The 21,552-nt window shown below is 42.7% G+C and overlaps 1 protein-coding gene across 2 annotated transcripts in view; it reads left to right on the top strand.

Moving 5' to 3' along the window:
• The window catches only part of LOC140202856 (protein kinase C beta type), a 379,624-nt gene extending 361,281 nt beyond the window's left edge, over positions 1-18,343 (top strand). The window contains exon 17 of one of the 2 annotated variants that reach the window (XM_072268323.1): positions 18,191-18,343. In XM_072268323.1, coding sequence (XP_072124424.1) covers positions 18,191-18,343 — 153 coding nt within the window. Of the gene's footprint in view, positions 1-5,190; positions 6,282-18,190 lie in introns of those variants that run through there. The other variant, XM_072268322.1, reaches the window with a different exon arrangement.
• Positions 18,344-21,552: the final 3,209 nt, after the last annotated feature.

Raw genomic sequence — 21,552 nt, 5'->3', positions numbered from 1 at the left:
GACAACTTCCATACCAGGTTGTGATGCACCCTAGAAGAATGCTTTCTACGATGCAGCTATAAAAATTAGTGAGGGTTTTAGGGAACAGGCCAAATTTCTTTAGTTTTCTCAGGAAGTAAAGGTGCTGGTGGGCCTTCTTGGCAGTAAACTCTGCTTGGTTGGACCAGGTCAGGTAATTTGTGATATTGACCCCGAGGAACTTAAAGCTTTTGACCTGTTCCACTTGCACACCACCGATGTAAATTGGGTCATGCGGTCCACTACTCCTTCTGAAGTCAACAACCAATTCCTTCATCTTGTTGACGTTAAGGGATAGGTTATTGTCTTCGCACTTGGAGAACTGAGCACAGTACTTCAAGTGGGTCTGACCAGGCTCCTATATAGTTGCAACATTACCTCTCGGCTCCTAAACCCAATCCCACGGTTGATGAAGGCCAATGCACCGTATGCTTACTTAACCACAGGGTCAACCTGCGCAGCAGCTTTGAGTGTCCTATGGACTGGGACCCCAAGATCCCTCTGATCCTCCACACTGCCAAGAATCTTACCATTAATATTATATTCTGCAATCATATTTGACCTACCAAAATGAACCACCTCACACTTCTCAGCCCAGTTTTGCATCCCATCAATGTCCCGCTGTAACCTTTGACAGCCTTCCACATTATCCACAACACCCCCAACCTTTGTGTCATCAGCAAATTTACTAACCCATCCCTGCACTTCCTCATCCAGGTAATTTATAAATATCACGAAGAGTAGGGGTTCCAAAACAGATCCCTGAGGCACACCACTGGTCACCGACCTCCTTGCAGAATATGACCCATCTACAACCACTCTTTGCCTTCTGTGGGAAAGCCAGTTCTGGATCCACAAAGCAATGTCCCTTTGGATCCCATGCCTCCTTACTTTCTCAATAAACCTTGCATGGGGTACCTTGTCAAATGCCTTCTTGAATATTCCTCTTTAATATTACTGGCTAACCTAATTCTATATTCCATCTTCATCTTCTTAATGACATTTTTAGTTGCTTCTGTTGATTTATAAAAGCTTCTCAATCCCCTCTAATTTTTTTTATCTATTTTATGCCTTCTCTTTGGCTTTGACTTCCCTTGTTGTGTCATCTTTCGTTTAGAATACATCTTCCTCTTTTGAGAAAAAAACATCCAGCTGTTGCTGCTCTGCCACCATCCCTGCCAGTGTTCTTTTCCAATCAATTCTGGCCACCTTCTCTCTCATGCCTCTGTAATTCCCTTTACTCCACTGTAATACTGATAAACGTGACTTTACCTTCTCCTTCTCAGATTTCTGGGTGAATTTATGATCACTTTCCCCTAAGGGTTCTTTTACCTTGAGCTCTCTAATCAATTCCAGTTCATTGCACAGCACCCAATCCAGAATAGCTGATCCCCTCATGGGCTCAACCATGAGCTGCTCTAAAAAGCCATCTCACAAGCATTCTAGCAATTGCCCCTCCTGGAATCCAGCACCAACCTGATTTTCCCAATCCACCTGCATATTAAAATCCACCATCACTATTGTAACATTGCCCTTTTGACATACATTTTCTATCTTCCATTATAATTTGTAGCCCACATCCATACCATTGTTTGGGGATCTGTGTACAACTGCCATCAGGGTCTTTTTACCCTTGCAGTTCCTTAGCTCTATCCACAATGATTCAACACCTGATCCTATGTCACCTCTTTCTAATTTGATTTCATTTTTTACCCAGAGCCTCACTGCCCCCTCTGCCTTCCTGTCTGTCCTTTTTGATACAATGTGTATCCTTGGACATTATGCTCCCAGCAATAATCTTCTTACACCCATGATTCAGCAATGCCTACGACATCATACCTGCCAATCTGCAACTCTGCTACAAGTTCATCTACCTTATTCTGTGTACTGCACGCATTTAATTATAACACCTTCAGTCCTGTATTCACCCTTTGCGAATTTGTCCGCCTTTGACATTGTAACTTATATTGATGACTCAAGTATATGCCATTCAAGATACTGGTCTCACCATGCTCAACCTTTCGATTTCTACTGTTGCCTGAGGTCGTACGAACATCTGCCTCCAAAACCTCTTCACTAACTGTTCTGGCACTCTGGTCCCCATCCCCCTACCAAATTAATTTAAACCCTCCCCAACAGTTCTAACAAACCTGCCTGCAAAAATATTGGTCCCTCTCAAGTTCAGGTGTAACCTGTCCCTTTTGTATAAGTCATACCTTCCGCAGAAGAGATCCCAATGATCCAGAAATCTGAAACCTTCCCCTGCACTACTTTCTCAGCCAGGCATTCATTTGTACTATCACCCCGAATATCATGTGGCACTGGAAGTAATCCAGAGATTACTACGTTGGAGGTCCTGCTCTTCCACCTTTTTCATGACTCCCTAAACTGACAGTGGAGGACCTCTTCCCCCTTTCTACCAATGTCATTGATGCTAGTGTGTTCCATGGTCTCTCTCTGCATACCCTCACTCTTGAGAATCTTCTACATCCTCGCTGAGACATTCTGGACCCTAGCAGCAAGGAGGCAACAAAACATCCTGGCTTCTCTTTCATGGCCACCAGTCTCTTGTCCATCCCCCTAACTATCACTCGATATCTCCTATCACTACTGCCCTGCCTGACTCTACCCTTCCCCGCTGAGCCCCAGAGCCAGCCACTGGCCTGGCTACTGCTGTTGTGCCCTGATAGGCCATCCACCCCCTCCCCCACCTCCCAGCAGTATCGAAAGGAATATGCTTGTTGCCGAGGGGAATGGCCACAGGGGAACCCTGCACTGACTGCTTACTCCCCTGACTTCTCCTGGTGGTCACCCATTTACTCTCTGAAAGCTGCACTCTGCCTATGACCACTTCAGTAAAAGACTCATCAATGAAGTTTTCAGCCTCCCGATTTTCCTGAGTGCATCCAGCTCCAGCTCCAGTTCCTTGACTTTACCAGTTCCTTGACTTTATGAAGATACCTCGCTTCTTATTTTTGTCCCTTGCTAACTAACCCAAGCAATCTCCCGCTCCACAGACCTGAAGGCTTTTAAAACTGGCGTGTAAAGTCCACAAGGAACTGCCTCTAACTCAGTCCGTGTTTGCCTCCTCCGCAGGCAAGTGCCGACAATCTCTGCTAACTTTTTAAAGGTGGCTGAATAAATAAATTGACTGAAAGTTCCAAAGCTTCATCACACCCTCAGTGAAGACATTTCTTCTCTCCTCAGTTCTGAATGGCTAGACCCTGACTGTGAGTGAGACTGTGCTCTTAGACCCCTCAGTCAGGGGGAAACATCCTTCCTGCATCCAGCCAGTCAAACCCCATATGAATTTTGTATCTTTCAAAGAAATCTCTTCTCATTCTTACCAAACCGTTAACTCTCTCCACACACAGAAAACCCACCACCCTGGAACTGGTCTAAGGAATCTTCTGTTTTCTTCACACTGTTGTGATTGTGTAGAATTGCATAACTCACAATTCCTTAAAGCCAATGCAAAACTTATGCTTCAGGCTTGTTTTCAAATCCTCTGGAACTGATCACTCCCTTTCTCTGATCCTCGTCCAGCCTCTTCACCCTCTGAGGCTGTTACCATCAATCTTGAGTTCTGGCTGATCTTCTCCTGTGAGTCTATGTCTTCTCAAAATGTGTCCAAATTTACGTCTTCCTATCACTCTGTTTTTATGTTCAGATGTTCCTGCTTTGTAAATATGGATAATTGGTATTCTAGGACTTTGAGTTCCTGTCCACTATCCAATGCACATGGGTTACACACACAAGTCTCAACTTGCTGGAAATGATGCGGGGAAGGAGTGTGCTAGAAAAAGTTGGAGTCACCATGACCAAGCATGATCCTATGAGATTGCCAAAATAAAAGCAAGCAGTTCCTCAGTTTATTTTGTAGGTCTGAATTGATGATACTCTGTCCTACCCAGACACACCTCCAACCATCTACTCTTAAACTGCACTTGCCTTGCCTGGCTCTGGGCAACTGAAGCACTGCAGATTTGAGTCCCAGACAGATACGGACTGCCTGCACTGGGTCAGAACTCTCATCATTCTCAGTGCCCCATAGTTAAGAGAAAGTTGGGAAGGGATCCTTACTCCTGCTTATTAGCTAGTGATCCATGTGGATCTTAAGCGAAGGCAGAATGGTTTCATTTACATCGGGGAATGGGTAACATGTTATTGCAGGGATGAGGGATCAGTAAAGGAATAATATGAACAGAAATTATCAGGCATGGTGGTTATTTTGTGTTGCAATGGGCTTGTTAGATCCTGTAAATGTATGGTAAAGTTATAATGTGGGTATTCATGGAGTCAGATGTGATAGAACACAGAACAGAACAGAAACCAGCTCTTCAGTGAAACTAATTAAATTCATGGCACCTAATAACACTAATCCCCTCTGTCTGTCCTTTCATTCTCTGGCCAAACATCACACTGATGTTTGAACACTAGACTTGATCTGTAGAAAGCCTGCTTGACTCAGACCTTCAGCAGAAATCAATAGAACTATAAATGGCTCTCACAAAATGTGGGATCTTTGCTGGACTATATTTATTGGTGCCATGGCCAATATTAATTGCCCATCCCAAACCCTCCCTGAGCTAAGTAGGCCATTTTAAAGGTAGGTAAGACTGAATGCATCGCTCTGGGCACAGGGTCATGTGTAGAGGGTTAGTCCGGGGAGGAGGAAAGGTACACAGGTAAACAGGATTATTTTGCAACAGTTACTAGAACATAGAGTAGTACTGCACAGGGACAGGTCCTTTGGCCCCTGGAGATACGCTGAACTAATCACTGTTTGCACTATTAGTTTCATGGTTATTGATGTTCACTGGTCCAGTAACTGAAATTTAGCACCTGATGTGGTGGGATGTAACTCTTAAATCTGATTCATCAGCCCTGATCTATTAACCCCCATACCTTGGTACCGTACTTTATGTAATAAACTGAAGGAGCTGAGTGACTCACTCTGTTCCAACGAGCGGCTGAACGGCCTCAAGGTCCTGCGTTAAGTTGAGGATATAGACACAGAAGATTCACGAAAACTAGCAAATTTATTGACTGCTACTATGCACGATCATTGCTCATTACTCATCCTCCAATGTTGGTTTGTTTTGTAGAACTAACCCATTTGTAAACCCTCAACACTCCATCCCATCATCCTTTTTCTTTCTCCTCCCACAGTGCGGGCGCAACGCCGAGAACTTCGACCGATTTTTCACCCGTCATCCACCAGTTTTAACACCACCTGACCAAGAGGTCATCATGAATATTGACCAGGCAGAGTTTGAGGGCTTCTCCTTTGTTAACACGGAGTTTGCAAAGCCGGAGGTTACCTGTTAATTTTGTCTGGGGAGGAATAAGGGAACAAGAGGGATGGGGGTCAGAGATCCTCTCCAGCTTGAGGGCCAAATTCTGGGTTGTGCGGCATGTTCACAGGCTGTTAACTTCTGCGATGTTTGCTTTGCAATTCTTTCAAAGCGTGTTGGAATGCAGTCCTTCATTCTTCATCTCACTACAGCAGGACGCTGAGTGCTGCCAGCAGCCGTTGCAGCAGCTGCTGATAGTTCACATTGCAGGTACTTCCCTTTACATTCAGTCTGTATGAAACTGCTTTGCAAAACTATTAGCTGCCTGATTGCCAAAACCTGTTCGATAGTTTATTAACTGGACCAGTCCAGTGGCTTTCCCGTTGCTCCAACACAAAGAGGTAATCTCTCTTCACTGTGTAGTGAAGCATTCTCTGGCTGTGAAACCCATTGTGGCTTTGTGAAGGTTTCCTTGCAAAACATATCTGTGGCTGTGGGAAATCTACCCAGGGAAATTTTTGTTAACAGATGTAAGATGTCATTTTAAGTGGCTCTTAAGAAATGTGTCAAGGTTTTTCTAAATATTTTATGGCCATGTCATGTGATCCCCAAGGCTGATGTGTAATTATAATTATATTTGAATTGAACTAAGTGTCTGTAAAGATTGCTCTATTTTACAAGTGTTAGTGTTTCTCCCCACCCTATTTGGTAATAAGTCCTTCTACAGGCTGAATAAAATACTGAAGACCCAGCTTCATTCTCACCACTGGCTCTGACCTTATAGGGTGAACCTTCTCGCAGAATGCTGGCATGTTTATGGTAAAAATGAAACTTTGCAAGAAATTTTAACAAAAAGTGCGTGCCTGTTGTTTTGTAGTGTGTTGTTAACAGTGCCTGCAGTTGATGTGCCAAATATTTTTCCAGTATTGATAATCAATAAAGAAAATCGCACCAACAAATGAGCTTTTCTTGCCTTAGTCACCTGCTTAATGTAACAGTAGTTCTTTTAATTGGGCATTTTCTATGCCACTCTATTGCTCCAAGAAGGAAGGTTAATTAAGGCTGCCTGAAATAGACATTGAGTTCCTATCAAGAGTGACTGGCCCAAACAGTCTGAAGCAGGTCACCTTGCTGATGCAGTAATTTCCATTTCTGAAACACCTCCTCCACTTTAATCCTTTCTTCACACTTCCAATACAAATTACAAAGCTGCTGATCCCAAGGAAAATCGGTTGGAGAAAAATCACACAATAGCCACTGCACGGAACAGTCATTTGGTCCTCTGACTTTAGAGGTACACACACAGAATGCTGGGGGAGATCAGCAAGTCAGGCAGCATCTATGGAGTGAAATAAAAAGTCAATATTTTGGGCTAAGACCTTTGGGCCAACTGCCTTCATCAGGCCTGTCCAGTTGTCCTGATGAAGGCTCTTCTGGTTGACTGCAAAGACACTGCCCGACCTGCTGTGATCCTCCAGTATTCTATGTGTATAGAACCACATTTCCAACATCTGCAGTCTCTTTTGTATTGCAGGCTCTATGCTCTATGCAGCAGCATCCAGCCAGTCTAATACCCCGACCTTCCCCCATAGCATGATGTTTTTGTTCCTTTCAGATCCTTACCCGGTTACTTTCTGAATCTGCTGCTACTGCCACGGCCATATTAACGCAGCACAGGTAGTTGCTGTGACTCACTCTGTACTTATTTACGATTTGCCATTTGCAGTTCATTACTAATTCCATACCCCCATCATACTCTTGTCCTCCTCCGTTCCGTGAGGAACAAGTGCATCAACTGCTGAAGTCTCTCCTCCCTGCAATTGTTTCGGAAAACCACTTCTGTAATCTTTCCAAATCCATGATATCTCTCCTGGGTGAGGGAAATGGCAATGTTTTATGAAAGCTCATTGTGACTTCCTTATTCCTGCACCCAGGATACTATTTTGCTGTTTTAACCACTTTCAATCACATAGATCCCTAGATCTCAGATCTGTTGCCCACTCCAGTATTGTCCCCTCCCCTCTAGTTTGTCTCCTCTCAGTCTTTACCTTCTCAGCATTTAATTCCATCTGCCCATCCATTCCCACAGCCCTTATATCCTTGAAGTCCGTCACTGTCCACCACAGTTTGTGCCATCTGTATACTTGCAAGTGTTGTCATGTGTTTCCAGGTTTAATTCAGTTATGTAAAGGAAGGAAGGCAGAATTCCTTGTAAACTTCACCATACACTTCCCTTCAGATTGAGAACCAATCCTTCACTACAGTCTCTGTTCCCTGTTTCTGAGCCAATTTTCTGTCAACCCAATACATGAGCTTCAACTTCAATATTAGCCTGATATCTGCCCCCTTTTCGCACGCCCTCAGAAGTAAACATACACTATATTTTCCTCTTCAGTCCCACCAACCATCAAAAAACCTTGACCCTAGTTTATTCAGGCTACATCACCATCATTCTATTTAAATTGTTCCTTCTCCAGTCGATCATTTTACCTCAGACTGGTCTATATTAATTTCCATTGCTATTCTAAATCTAACGATTTTATGATTACTAAAAAATATTGAACTTCAAGTCCCAAGCACTCCACATTAATGTGAATATCATTTTTCTCAGTGAATGAAATAGTAAAGTGGTAGACTCATGCAATAATAATCATTTTTTCTACTCTATTAATAAAAGTACCCTATTGCAGGGTCGCTTCACTAAATAAACAACTTTAACTTTACCCTCCTTAATAAAGAGTGTCTGAAATAGTCCCACAGTCCGTAATCCTTAATCTGCTGAAAGAGCAGAATTGTTTAGGACATAGAAATTCAAATCCTGAACCAGATGTGATTCTGCAGTCACTAAGCATTTTAGCATGTGCTTGCAAAGATGAAAAGAGGCAAGGGAAAGCTTCTCTAATGTGAGTGTGTGAAAGGATGTCCTGGATCTCTTGTCAAAGGGAGAAGGCTCAGCCCTGCTGGAAGTTTCGTATACAGGAATGATGGTGCAGATGCATATTTTCATTTCAATAGGAAAATGGGAAGATAGAGAGTAGCACCAGTTAGAAGGTCTGTAATAATGTAGTATGCACAATTTACATCCTTAGTATCTGTGAAATGAAGAGAACAGCTGATGGTATTTGTCTGATAACTGACTTTACTACTGAGCTTTCCACTTCAAAGACCATCTCTGGTGACCCCTACTCAGTATGTACCATATCAACATTTTGATTTGTAGTACATTGATCACTGCATCCAAACAAATAACAGTATGTGGAAAGCCATGACCTTTTTCATGATTTGCTAGTATTTACGGATTCTGTTTGAGCACAGTCTTAAAATGCCATGGCCACGTCAAGCTGACAGCAAAAGGCAAAGTGCAGTGCGTAAGAGTATTAATGCTGCAATGGCAGTGACAGTAATTAGCAGAATACATCTCAATGGAGAAGATGTCAGGATAGTAAAGGAAGAGGTGTATAAGATGATGGGAGGCATTAATCGTGTGGATGGTTAGAGGCTTTTTTCCCAGGGCTGAAATGGCTAGCACAAGAGGGCATAGTTTTAAGGTGCTTGGAAGCAGGTACAGAGGAGATGTCAGGGATAAGTTTTTTTATGCAGAGAGTGGTGAGCGTGTGGAATGGGCTGCTGGCGACAGTGGTGGAGGCGGATATGATAGGGTCTTTTAAGAGACTCCTGGATAGGTACATGGAGCTTAGAAAAATAGAGGGATATGGGTAACCCTAAGTAATTTATAAAGTAAGTACATGTTCGGCACAGCATTGTGGGCTGAAGGGCCTGTATTGTGCTGTTTTCTATGTTTCTATGAAGAGCTGGGGGAGAGTCAGGTAAAGAGTGTAGTGCAAAACATCAGAGGTAATGTTTGAAAAAAAGGCAGATTGCACAGTTACAGGGATCAGCTGAGATTTGCTCTCAGGAAATGGTGTTTCTGAGAGGACATCCAGTAAATATCCCCACTATGGGACATCCCTGAAAGTGAGGATTCATGCAGTGTGGTTCATATTTGAAGTGCCCAAAAAGCAGGGCCAGAGTCTAGAGTTATAGCCAGCAGTGAATAGCATAAAGGATTCTCATCCTCATCAAGCAAGACATAGAAGCAATAGCAGTTGCAGAGTGTGACATATCAAAGATGTACAGCTTATGGAGGGTTTCACAAATTGCCTGGACTTCACAGACTAGTGAAGTACGCACTCCATCAAGGTACTTTTCTGTGGGGTTTTAATTGGTTCATAATATTCTAGGGAGTAACATCCTTTATGAACATGGTATTTGTATGAAATTTAATGCACATGATTGCATGAGGTTCCACATTTTAGGTGTAAAGGAGGCTGAGTCTGAATCAAGCTTGCTTCAGTACGGGTTATTCAATTAGAGTACATGTTCTATCCTTTTATAGTCCTCTGTTCCCAAAGACACAACAAATTAGTTGTTTGCGCTAAATCATTTCATATTCTAACAGCACTCTGAGACGGAAATTTCTTCAAACATTCCCTTCATTCTTTCAATGATAACCTTAAATCTGTGCCAAGTCCTGAATTTACCAATTCTGAAAACTTCCAGCTCCATCTGCTAAATGTATAATACACTGCATGGCTTCACAATGATACAAACACTGCCTGAATAAAGTATCCTGGTCTTGGTATACTACAGCTTCGTACATGAAAACCCAGCAAACACTGAAGTAATACATTCCAAAGGTTTTTATTAATATCATATCCTGTATTGGTGTGTACAGCTCAACTAGCACTCTGAGCAGAAGTAATGCATACACACACAACATTGTGTAAGAGAAAAAGCATCATTTATTTCAATTTGCATTATTAGTATATGCATTAATATGTGCTGATAAGTATGTCTGCTTGCTCAAAGCATACATTATCAGCCTTTGTTGTTTCATGTTAATGGTGTTACTTTTCAATATTCAGTTTGCATTGTTTCTCAGTGTACTGTAACAATTCTTCCTGGATAGAGTTGCAGTAATTTCCTATGCAGCCTGTAACATCATTGTGTGATATTTGTCAAAGTTTCCATGATGCTATGTCTGAGTGTACTGTACTCATATTTTATTCACATCGTTGAATGTAAGTTGTCAGTTATTTCCCGTTGCATTAAGATTACTAAACTTTTCCATTTGCACCCTGTGTAACATATTCATCATATTTTGTTACTCATTTTACATTGTGACTGTATGTACATTTTGAACCAATTTCTGTTACTGAAGCGTGTACGGTATACTATTTCAGCATGTATTGGGAATCTTCATCACTTATTCAAGCATGTCTTACTAACCAGAACACTACAAAGTAAATGACATCGTGTATTAGAATGCCTTGCATGAATTTCTACCCTACTAAGGATAACAGAAATAAATGGGGGAACTCAGCACATCATGCAGCATCTATGGAAAGAAATGCAGAGCTGACGTTTCAAGCCAAGGCCATTCATCAAATTGATCTGCTGAGTTCCCCATCATTTCATATGTTTTGCTCTGGTTTTCTATCATCTACAGAATCTCTTCTGTAACAGAAATAAATATCTTCTACAGTCTAGCATAACCTGCCCTGAATATACCTCAAGTCATTAAAATGTCAATGTTTGTGATCCTTGCACTGCATATGAATAGCATGAATGTCCTCATTTTCCTTAAACCACACCTATCAATGTCTGAGCATGTGAAGAATTTGAGATGCTGCGTGATATCAAACATGCAGCAAATTGCTGCTGCCTTTTTATGCAGCCATACACGAAGGTCCCCTGTTCTCCAGTTTACAGTCTATGACTACACTATGTACCTACAACAAGAACTGTGTATCAGCTTATTGACTGTATAATACCATCTCATGTGTACGAGTAAATACCACCTATTGGAGATCCTCTGCTCTCTGTATGAAAACGTCATTGAAGTCTCTGGTCGCTGTATTTGGTGGGACCCATAATATATAATTCTTGAGGATCCTGGTTTCTATTTGTTGAGGTAACAGCTTGTGTCCCTGGTCTGTCTAATATGCATCTCCTGTGTTGCACAAATTATTTTGGGGTCTCTGATCTGGCATATTGAGGTTGGTGGTCTATATTTTGTGATCTGTATTTGGGTTGCATGTTGAGATCTCTGCTCTGAGTTAGATTAGATTAGATTATGAGGACAACGCAGTCCTCTTTTGTTGTCATTTAGTAATGCATGCATTAAGAAATGATACAATGTTTCTCGAGCTCTTTGGATTATAAGTGTTGAGGACTTGGATTTGTGGATGTGTTGGTCTTTGGATGTTCATCCTTGGAATTCTTGTTTTTGTCTTTTCACCTTTCCAATGTACACAGTATATTTTGCTCATGTTGGTTTGTGTGTAAAAAAAATGGAGAACATTTCTGTTCAGTTACATCTCACTCGGGTGATAGATAATATTCTACCTCAGCTCCCTTTATTCTCTCCAAACCTATGTCCCATCATTTCATTCCTATTGATCTTGTGATTGACTATACTGAACAGTTGAGCTTCTACCGTTTAGAACTCCAAAGGAGTTGATCTCTCACAACTAGAGTTTTTATTTAAGTTAACCTTTCTCTATTTATGAGACTTCACTCTTGCTGAAGAGCTCTGCTGTACGGTTTGCTTTCTGAATTCTATTATTTTAGACTCTAGTTTGTGTTTTTTTTTGTGTTTGTGTGTTTTCTCCGACTAGTTTATCCCAAGACTTTGGTCTCATTTTGTGGAACCACTTGGCTGATTAGTTGAGGTTTACTTGGCCTTGTTGGTGGGAGGCTATTGTTACGGGTTTCATTTCAGCACCTCCAGTGGGAGTCTCTGGAGTGTCTGTGTGTGATCTGTGTTTGTTCAGTACTGTAATTTATTCTGGTTCATTATTTCCAGAGCTGTTCTTTACTTTTGTTACCTTCATACTTCATTTTCTTTCTTGCTTATCTGGTTCTACCTGGCAGTTAGAGACAGAAAAAGAAGTAAAGGAACAAATTCAAAATGAAATCTCCAGGAACAGAAACGCTAATTGCCTGAAATTGTTGATTTGTTGAGTTATTAGCTCTGTCTCGAACTACTGGCTTTTAAAGTAATTTTTACCTTGACAACTTTTATTAGCACCTAACCTGATACTGTATCAGTGACCAGTCAACACCTGTGTTCACCTCTCTGCAACTTAATCTGTTAACGAAGGATCATTGTCCTGAATCAGTGACAATTTCTCTCTCCACAGATGCTGCCTGACTCACTGAGTGTTTTTGGAGTCTTGTGTTTTTATTTAGAGTACAGGCCTCATTGCTTTAATTGTCTGCTTAGAGCATCCCAGAAATCACTCTGTCACAAGTATATACTTCCTTAGACAGAGAGGTGGACCTCCATGTCCTCTATGTTTACAGCTAGATGCTCTACTAGTGTACTTAAGACAGTAGTACAGTTTACTACTGTAGATGATTGCTGTCCATACATATTAACCTGTAGTGATTTATGTACACCCAGTCCTTCTGAACACCAAGACCTTTCAAAATCCCACCATTAAAAAAGGAAGGGGAAGTGGCTACAGTGCCAGTTAGATTCCCATTAGGAATTTAATTTGGCACAGTAGAATTTGTACTACCAGAGTAAAGAACAACATATTTTCTTATTCCATTTTCTGTGTTCTTATCATGGCTGTATCAGCATGAAGCCTCTTTACAACTCCTACTGCTTTACACCAAAAACTGCTGACCATTCATCCAATCTATATGTCTAGCTTTCCAGACAATATTTATTGTGATCTTTGCTCTTTGAAGTCTTGTGTATATTTATTGTGAACCTCTGTACTGTATGTCCTTTGTTTGGGACCACACCAGTTAGTGTGTCTGAGAGTCTTGTCTATGTTTGTGGGGGTCTCTGGTGTATGTTCATTAAGACTTAAGTCTTCATTCAATGGCATCACTCGCATTGATTTGGATTTAAAGTTACTGTACATCTTTTTTTTGGCCGTACAGCTTTCACTTTGAGGGTTTCCTGTTTTCAGGGCCCTCTGTCTGCTGTGGTCTTCAGCCTGGGGTCTTTGTTATGGCTTCATGGTCACTGTCTGTATTGATGTCTCTATAATCTTATTTAAATGGTCTGTGTTGGGAGCAGTTTTCAATATCTATATCTCAGGGTACATTCATTTTGGAATGACTTGTACCTCTAAAAATGCAGTGCACAATCTGTTACCTGACCTGATATTCCACCAGCTCCACCCTGGATCTGCAGATAAGACAGGAAGCTCAGCCGCACAGGTATGTGAATAATTTAAGATTCCCGGGGACAGTGGCAGTTTTACTGCTTTATGTTACATCATTTAAAATCAGATTACTCTTCCCAGTTACCGCTCCCATACTCACCCATTAAAGTCCATAGCACAGTGTCTGTTTAGAGAGGAGACTATATTTGTCAAATAGGCAAAAATTGTACATACTTTGTAATCTCAGAAGGCATCTTTGCAATTGTGAATGATCCCTTACTCTTGGGCTGTTCCATTATCTGGTGTCTGTTCCTGGTTAGTTCCTGCTTGCACAGTACCACTTTCTCTACATTCACTCCCAGACACCCATTGTCAGGGCCAGGACAATCACATTACCCAGAATGTGTATTGGGGAAGCCCTAAAGCCCAACAGCAGCTCCTACATTTCCAGTGGTCTCATTGTCTATCTCCAGATCATTTCTTTGCTCAATAATAGGCATTCACCCTGTCTTCAGATTCGCTTGATAGCTTCTACGCCTCTCTCCCTTTACTTGATCTCTGTCCATCTTAGGAAACAAATCATCCACCAACATTTATACAACCCCTTAATTCCCACAGCTACATCTCCTCTCACCCTGTGTATAGAAAGGACACCATTCCCTTCTCTGTTTCTACTGCATCTTTTCTCAAGATGAGGCCTTCCACTCCAGTTGTCCTCCTTTTTTCAGAAAAGTGGGTGTACCACCCCAACCACGTTATGGAGCTCTCACGCACATCTCTATTTCCGTACATCTGCCCTCACCTTATCCCACTCCAGGCAGAACATGATAGAGTGCACACAGTCCTCACTTTCCACCCACCAGCTTATGCATCCAACATATTATTCTCAAAAGTTCAACCATTTCCACAGCCACATCTTATTCCCCTTTGCTTTCCATAGGGATCTGTGACTCCAGTATCCACTCATCCCTCCTCACCTATTACCATCCTTGCACATGCACTGCTCTCTGAAACCAGAGAAGGTGTAACACGTGTTCCTACACCTTCCCCCTCACCACCATCTGCCCAGGGCCCTGTCCTAAACAGCCCTTCTAAATGGGGTCCTTCACATGCAAATACCCTGGCCTTATTTAGTGCTTCTGATGCTTCAGATATGGCCTCATCTACATTGGTGAGACTAGATGTAGACTGGATAATCCCTTCACCAAGCACCTTCACTCCATCTGACTTGGCCATCTGGATCTCCTGTTTGACCATAAAGCCATAAGACACAGGAGCAGAATCAAACCATTCAGCCCATCGAGTCTGCTCCGCCATTCATCATCCTTCTCAATCTCATTCTCCTGCCGTCTCCTCATAACTTTTGATGCCCTGACTGATCAAGAACTAATTGACCTCAGCTTTAACTCAATGACTTGGGTCCACAGCCATCCATGGCAATGAATTCCACAGATTCACCATCCTCTGGCTAAAGAAATTCTTTCTCATTTCTGTTCTATTCCTCTGGCCCCAGACTCACCCATCCTCTCCATATCCACCCTATCTAGGTCTTCCAATATTTGAAAGGTTTCAATGAGATCCCCTGTCATTCTTCTAAGCTCTAGCAAGTACAGGCACAGAGCCATCAAACACTCCTCATGCGCTAACCCTTTCATTCCTGGGACCATTCTCGTGAACTTCCTCTGGACCCTCTCCAATACCAGCACATCATTTCTTGGATAAGGGGCCCCAAGCTGCTCACAAAACTCCAAGTGTGGTCTGACCAATACCTTATAAAGCCTCAGCATTGCATCCTTGCTTTTATATTCTAGTGCTCTCGAATTGAATGCTAACATCATATTTGCCTTCCTTACGGCCAATTCAACCTGCAAGTTAATCTTTAGGGAATCCTGCACAAGGACACCAAAGTCCTTTTGTATCTCTGATTTGTTAATTTTCTTCTCATTTAGAAAGTAGTCTATGCCTTTATTCCTTCTACCAAAGTGCTTGACCATACACTTCCCTATCACTTCCATCTGCCACTTCTTTGTGCATCCTCCCAATCTGTCTTAAGTCCTTCTGCAGATTCCATGCCTCCTGAACACTACCTGCCCCTCCACCTATCTTCGTAACATTCACAAACTTGGCCAGGAAGCCATCAATGCCATCATTCAAAGAATTGACATATAATGTGAAAAGAAACAGCCCCAATACTGACCCCTGCAGAACAACACCAGTCACCAGCAGTCAACCAGAAAAGGGTCTGTTTATTCCCACTCTTTACCTCCTGCCTGTCAGCCCATCTTCTATCCATGCTAGTATTTTCTTGTAATACCATGGATTCTTATTAAGCAACCTCATGTGACTTCCGAAAATCCAAGTAAACAACATCCACTGGCCTTTTCAATTCCCCTGTCCATTCCTACATCACCTTGCCGGTCGTCAGCCTCCCCCACTGCCCTTGTGAGACTAAAATCAAGCGAGAGGCACAACACCTCATCTTCCACTTGAGTAGTCTACAACCCGATGGCATGAACTTTGAATTCTACAGTGTCAGGTAACGTTCTACCACTCTCTGCACTTTCACTCTCCTTTTGGTTCACTCAGTACCCTCCTACACCCTGGTACCCCTCAGTACCCTCCTACACCCTGGTACTCCTCAGTACCCTCCTACACCCTAGTACCCCTCAGTACCCTCCTACACCCTCACACCCTAGTACCCTCAGTGCCCTCCTACACTCTCACACCCTAGTACCCTCAGTAACCTCCTACACTCTAGTACCCCTCAATAGCCCTCAGTACCCTCCACCCTCGTACTCCCCAGTGGCCTCCTACACCCTCACACCCTCGTACCCTGTTTGGTTTGATTTTGTAAACAGGCCCTTCAGGCGTAACATGCTTACGCTGCCCAATTACACATGAATAACTAATTAACTGACGAACTTGTAAATCTTTGGAATGTACCCCATCGTACCCCATCCATTATTCATATATATGTAATTTTTTTTTTCTTTTTCTCTCTCTCCTTTTTCTCCCTCTGTCCCTCTCACTATACTCCTTGCCCATCCTCTGGGCTTCACCCCTCCCCCTTTCTTTCTCCATAGGCCTCCCATCCCATTATCCTCTCATATCCCTTTTGCCAATTAACGGTCCAGCTCTTGGCTCCATCCCTCCCCCTCCTGTCTTCTCCTATCATTTTGGATCTCCCCTCCCCCTCCCACTTTCAAATCTCTTACAAGCCTTTCTTTCAGTTAGTCCTGTCGAAGGGTCTCGGCCCGAAACGTCGACTGTACCTCTTCCTATAGATGCTGCCTGGCCTGCTGCGTTCACCAGCAACTTTTATGTGTGTTGCTTGAAATTCCAGCATCTGCAGGTTTCCTCGTGTTTTGCTATGCTCATTGTCTGTTTCCAGCTCTTGTTTACCAAGTGCAGACTGACATCTTTCCACCCACAGTCTCATCATCTAGAACTCACTGACGACCCTTGTGCCCCTGTCGCTGTCCCCCAGGTGGTTAGTACATCCTGCAGTGTCCAGTTACTGACTGACCATGGTCTGTCTCACAGCCCAGGTGCCCTAGCATCTTCTCTTGCTCCCAGATGGAATGTGCCCCAGCACTGACAACAGACTGTACCTTCACTGCTGTGCCCAGATTTTGTTGCCAATCTCCTTTCCCTGTATCCCCTCAGACAGTATCTTTATTTCGGTTCTGTTTCCAGGCAGTGTAATTATCCAAATATCACCTAGACAGTCCCATGTCCCATTTCTACTGCCTCTTCCAATCTGTCTCTTCACCCAGTGTCCATGCTGAACAGTTCTATTCCCTAAGCACAACTTCTACACCGCTGTGTCAGCACATCACTAGTCCCAGTGCCAAAGCCCAGACTGTCCCTTCCCACCATTCTCTCAACATCCATAGTATCCATTGTCAATTCCCAGACAGGGCCCACTGCTGAGCGCCTCCTGTTATTGGAAGGATTATGAAGACAGTCATTCACCATCTTATTATCCTGTTGCCTGCTCTCATACGGTATCCTTAACCAGCAGTATGTCCCAAAGGCAGCCAGTGTCTGCTCCCACATTTCCCTGGATCATATTGCTGCCACACTGCCACCACAGCTCCATGGCTTTATGTCTATGACATAACCTCTCCCTGTACTCAGTCAGTACCACTACCTCACTGACTTCTCACAGACAATCTTGTCAAGCAATCTCTGTCTCTGTCCAAGTGCTCTTTCTCAGATGGCCTCAGTATCTATTCCCACTGTCTATATTCATGTACAGTCCTGGTCATTCTGGAACATCTGCAGTGTGACAACATATGGCTTCCTACAGATCAGTGTTACTCTGGCCAATTGGAGCTAAACTGGCTAACATTCAGGGCAATCTGACTGCAGAGAGTTATGCAACGAGACAGTGCCACCTCCTCCAAAACATAGTTTGAATCTTCCACCTTGATTCCATGGAGAAATGGGATCATCATCTATTTGTGGGGGGAGATGGGAAGCAAAGTGGTCGCTAATGATCGAGTCTCATTCGTGTCTCACTTCCTGTGTTGTGGGTCCAAGGGTAATAGGGATCAGACTACCACCCCTTCTGACCCTTACCCCCCATCCCAGTGATGGAGCTGGCAGCACCTGGGGATATGTGGGAATACTGGCTGTAAGATACTGTGTTGCCAACACACAAACCCTTCTCTCTTCTCCTTTCAGAGGAACAACAGAGATGCTGGCAACTTTGACCGCGAGTTCACCAGGCAGCCTGTGGACCTGACTCCTACGGACAAACTCTTCATCATGAATCTGGACCAGAACGAGTTTTCAGGGTTCTCCTACATCAATCCTGAATTTGTGATTCAGGTTTAAGGGGAGGGCTGGTGTCAAGAACCACCCTTTGTGTTTTGGTCTGAAGTACAGAACACAATATTTTCAAATCCTGGTTCTCCTAGCCCTGATTCACAAGGTCAACATGAAATTTCATTGTGATATTGTCACTGTACAGTGGTTGCAAAATATTGATTAGTCTGGGGCAGAGAAGAAATGTGGATCACCCGGACAATTGTTGTTGCAGTCCTGAGGCACAATGGAGAGGCAGGGACGGAAGGAAAAGCAGTGACATGTAAAAGAGCAACATTGCTTGACAATCATAACATCTTGATTTAGATGCTCTTCCTCTCACTGTAGGGTCTTCCCTTCTCACCACAGCTCAACATCACTCTTGTTATCTATTCCTTCCTCCACCACAAGTGTTCTCAGTACCTTTAAAGTACACTGCTTGACAGCTTGTAACTGTGCATCGAGTTTCATGCCTGGACACTACTGCCGTTAGCTACTTCTCTGTGCATCTATCAAGAGCTCCTCAAGGCCAATGACACTGGCCGTGTTTTGTTTATAAGACAACAATATACAGGAGCAGAATAAGGCCATTTGGCCCATTGAATCTGCTCCGCCAAGTCATCATGCAGATCCATTTTTCCTCTCAGCCCCAATCTCCTGCCTTCTTCCTATTTCCCTTCATGCCTTGACTAATGAAGAGTCTATCAAACTTTACCTTAAATATACCCAATGACTTGGCCTCCACAGCCACCACTGGCAATGAATTCCACAGATTGACCACTCTCTGGCTAAAGGAATTCCTCCTCATCTCCATTCTAAAAGGATGCCCCTCCATTCTGAAGACTGTGTAATCTTAGATTCCCCGAACATAGGAAACATCCTCTCCATGTATACTCTATCAAGGCTTTTCAACATTCATTGAAGTTACCCCTCAGTCCAGTAAGTAGAGGCCCAGGACCATCAAATGCCTTTTATATGACAAACCTTTCAATCCCAGAATCATATTCATGAATGTTATTTGAACCCTCTCCAATGTCACCACATCCTTTCTTAGACAAGGGTCCAAAACTGCTCACAATACTCCAAGTGAGGCCTCACCAGTGCTTTATAATGACTCAACATTATGTCCTTGCTTTTATATGCTAGTCCTGGAGAAATAAATGCTAAAATTGCATTTGCCTTTCTTACCACAGACTCAACTTGCAAATTAACCTTTAGGGAATCCTACACAAGGGCTCCCAAGTCCCTTTGTACCTCATTCTTTTTTGTATATTCTCTCCATTTAGAAAATAGTCTACCATTTTATTCCTTCTTTGAAAGTGCATGACTATACACTTCCTGACACTGTGTTCCATCTGCTATTTCTTTGCCCATTCTAATCCTCATGTGTCTGTCCTTCTGCAACCTCTCTACTTCCTCAAAACTACCTGTCCCTCCACCTATCTTTGTATTGTCCACAAACTTGCCACAAAACCATCAAGTCCATCATCCAAGTCATTGAAATACAATGTAAAAAGAATCGGTCCCAACACAGACCTCTGTGAAACACCACCAGTCAATGGCAGCCACCCAGAAAAGGTTCCCTTTATTCCCTGTTTTTGCCTCCTGCCAATCAGCTTTATCCATGCTAGTATCTTTCCCATAATACAATGGGCTCTTAACCTGTTAAGCAGCCTCATGTGGCCCCTTGTTAAAAGCTTTCTGAAAATCCAAATACACAACATCACCTTTGTCTATCCTGCTTGTTATTTCTTCCAAGAATTCCAACAGATTTGTCAGGCAAGGTTTTCCTTGAGGAAACCATGCTGACTACGGCCTATTTTATCATGTGCCAGCAAGTACTCCAAAGCCACATCGTTAACAATCGACTCCAACAATTTCCCAACCACTGAGGTCAGACTAATTAGTCTATAATTATTTTTCTTCTGCCTCTCTCCCTTTTTAAAGTGTGGAGTGACAATTGCAATTTTTCATTCCTCCAGAACCATGCCAGAATCAATTGATTCTTGAAAGATCATTACTAATGCCTCCACAATCTCTTTACCCAACTCTTTAAGAACCATGGGGTGTAGACCATGTGGTCTAGGTGATTTACCTACTTTCAGACCTTCCAGTTTCCCAAGAATCTTCTCACTAGTAATGGCAACCTAACATACTTCTGCCCCCTGAAGTTCTCAAACTTCCGGTGAAGACTGCTGCAACGAATTTATTCAGCTCACCTGCCATTTCCTTGTCCCCCAGTACTATATCTCCAGTATAATTTTCCAGCAGTCTGACACCTACTTTCACCTCTCTTTTACATTTTATGTATTTGAAGAAACATTTGGTATCCTCTGTAATATTACTAGCTAATTTACTTTCATATTCCATCTTTTCTTTCTTTATGACAATTTTAGTTGCCTTCTGTTGGTTTTTAAAAAGCTTCCTACTTCTCTAACTTCCCGCTAATTTTTGCTCTATTATATGACCTCTCTTTGGCTTTTATGTTGGTTTTGACTTCTTTTGTTGGCCACGGTTGTGTCATCTTGCCTTTAGAATACTTCTTCCTCTTTGAGATGTATATATCCTGTGCCTTCTGAATTGCTTCCAGAAATTCCAGCCATTGATGGTCTGCCGTCATTCCTGCCAGTGTTCTTTTTCAATTAATTCTGGCCAACTACTCTCTCATGCCCCTTTACTCTACTGTACTACTGATTCATCTGACTTAAACTTTTTAAATTTCAAGGTGAATTGTATTATATTGTGATTACTGACCCCTAGATTTCCTTTATCCTAAGCTCTCTTAATCAATTCCATTTCATTACACAACACCCAATCCAGAATAGCTGATCCCTTAGTGTGTTCAACCATGAGCTGCTCTAAAAAGCCATCTCATAGGCATTCTGGAAAATCACCCTCTTGGGATCCAGCACCAACCTGATTTTCCTAATCTACCTGCATATTCAAATCACCCATGACTATTGTAACATTCCCCTATTGACATGCATTTTCTATCTGCTGTTGTAATTTGTGGACCACATTTTTCTTACTGTTTAGGGGTCTATATATAACTCCCACCAGGGTCTTTTTACCCTTGTAGTTCCTTAACTCTGCCCACAATATTTCATCACCTTCTGACCCTGTTTCACCTCTTCCTAGTGATTTGATTTCACTCTTTACCAACAGAGTTATGCCACCCCCTTCTGCCTACCTTCCTGTCCATTTGATACAATGTGTATTCTTGGACGTTAAGCTCTCAG

Source organism: Mobula birostris, chromosome 9 (assembly GCF_030028105.1).
Source record: "Mobula birostris isolate sMobBir1 chromosome 9, sMobBir1.hap1, whole genome shotgun sequence".
Lineage (NCBI taxonomy): Eukaryota > Metazoa > Chordata > Chondrichthyes > Myliobatiformes > Myliobatidae > Mobula > Mobula birostris.
Note: the sequence above shows the minus strand (reverse complement) of the source record. Positions and strands in the feature narration are given on the sequence as shown.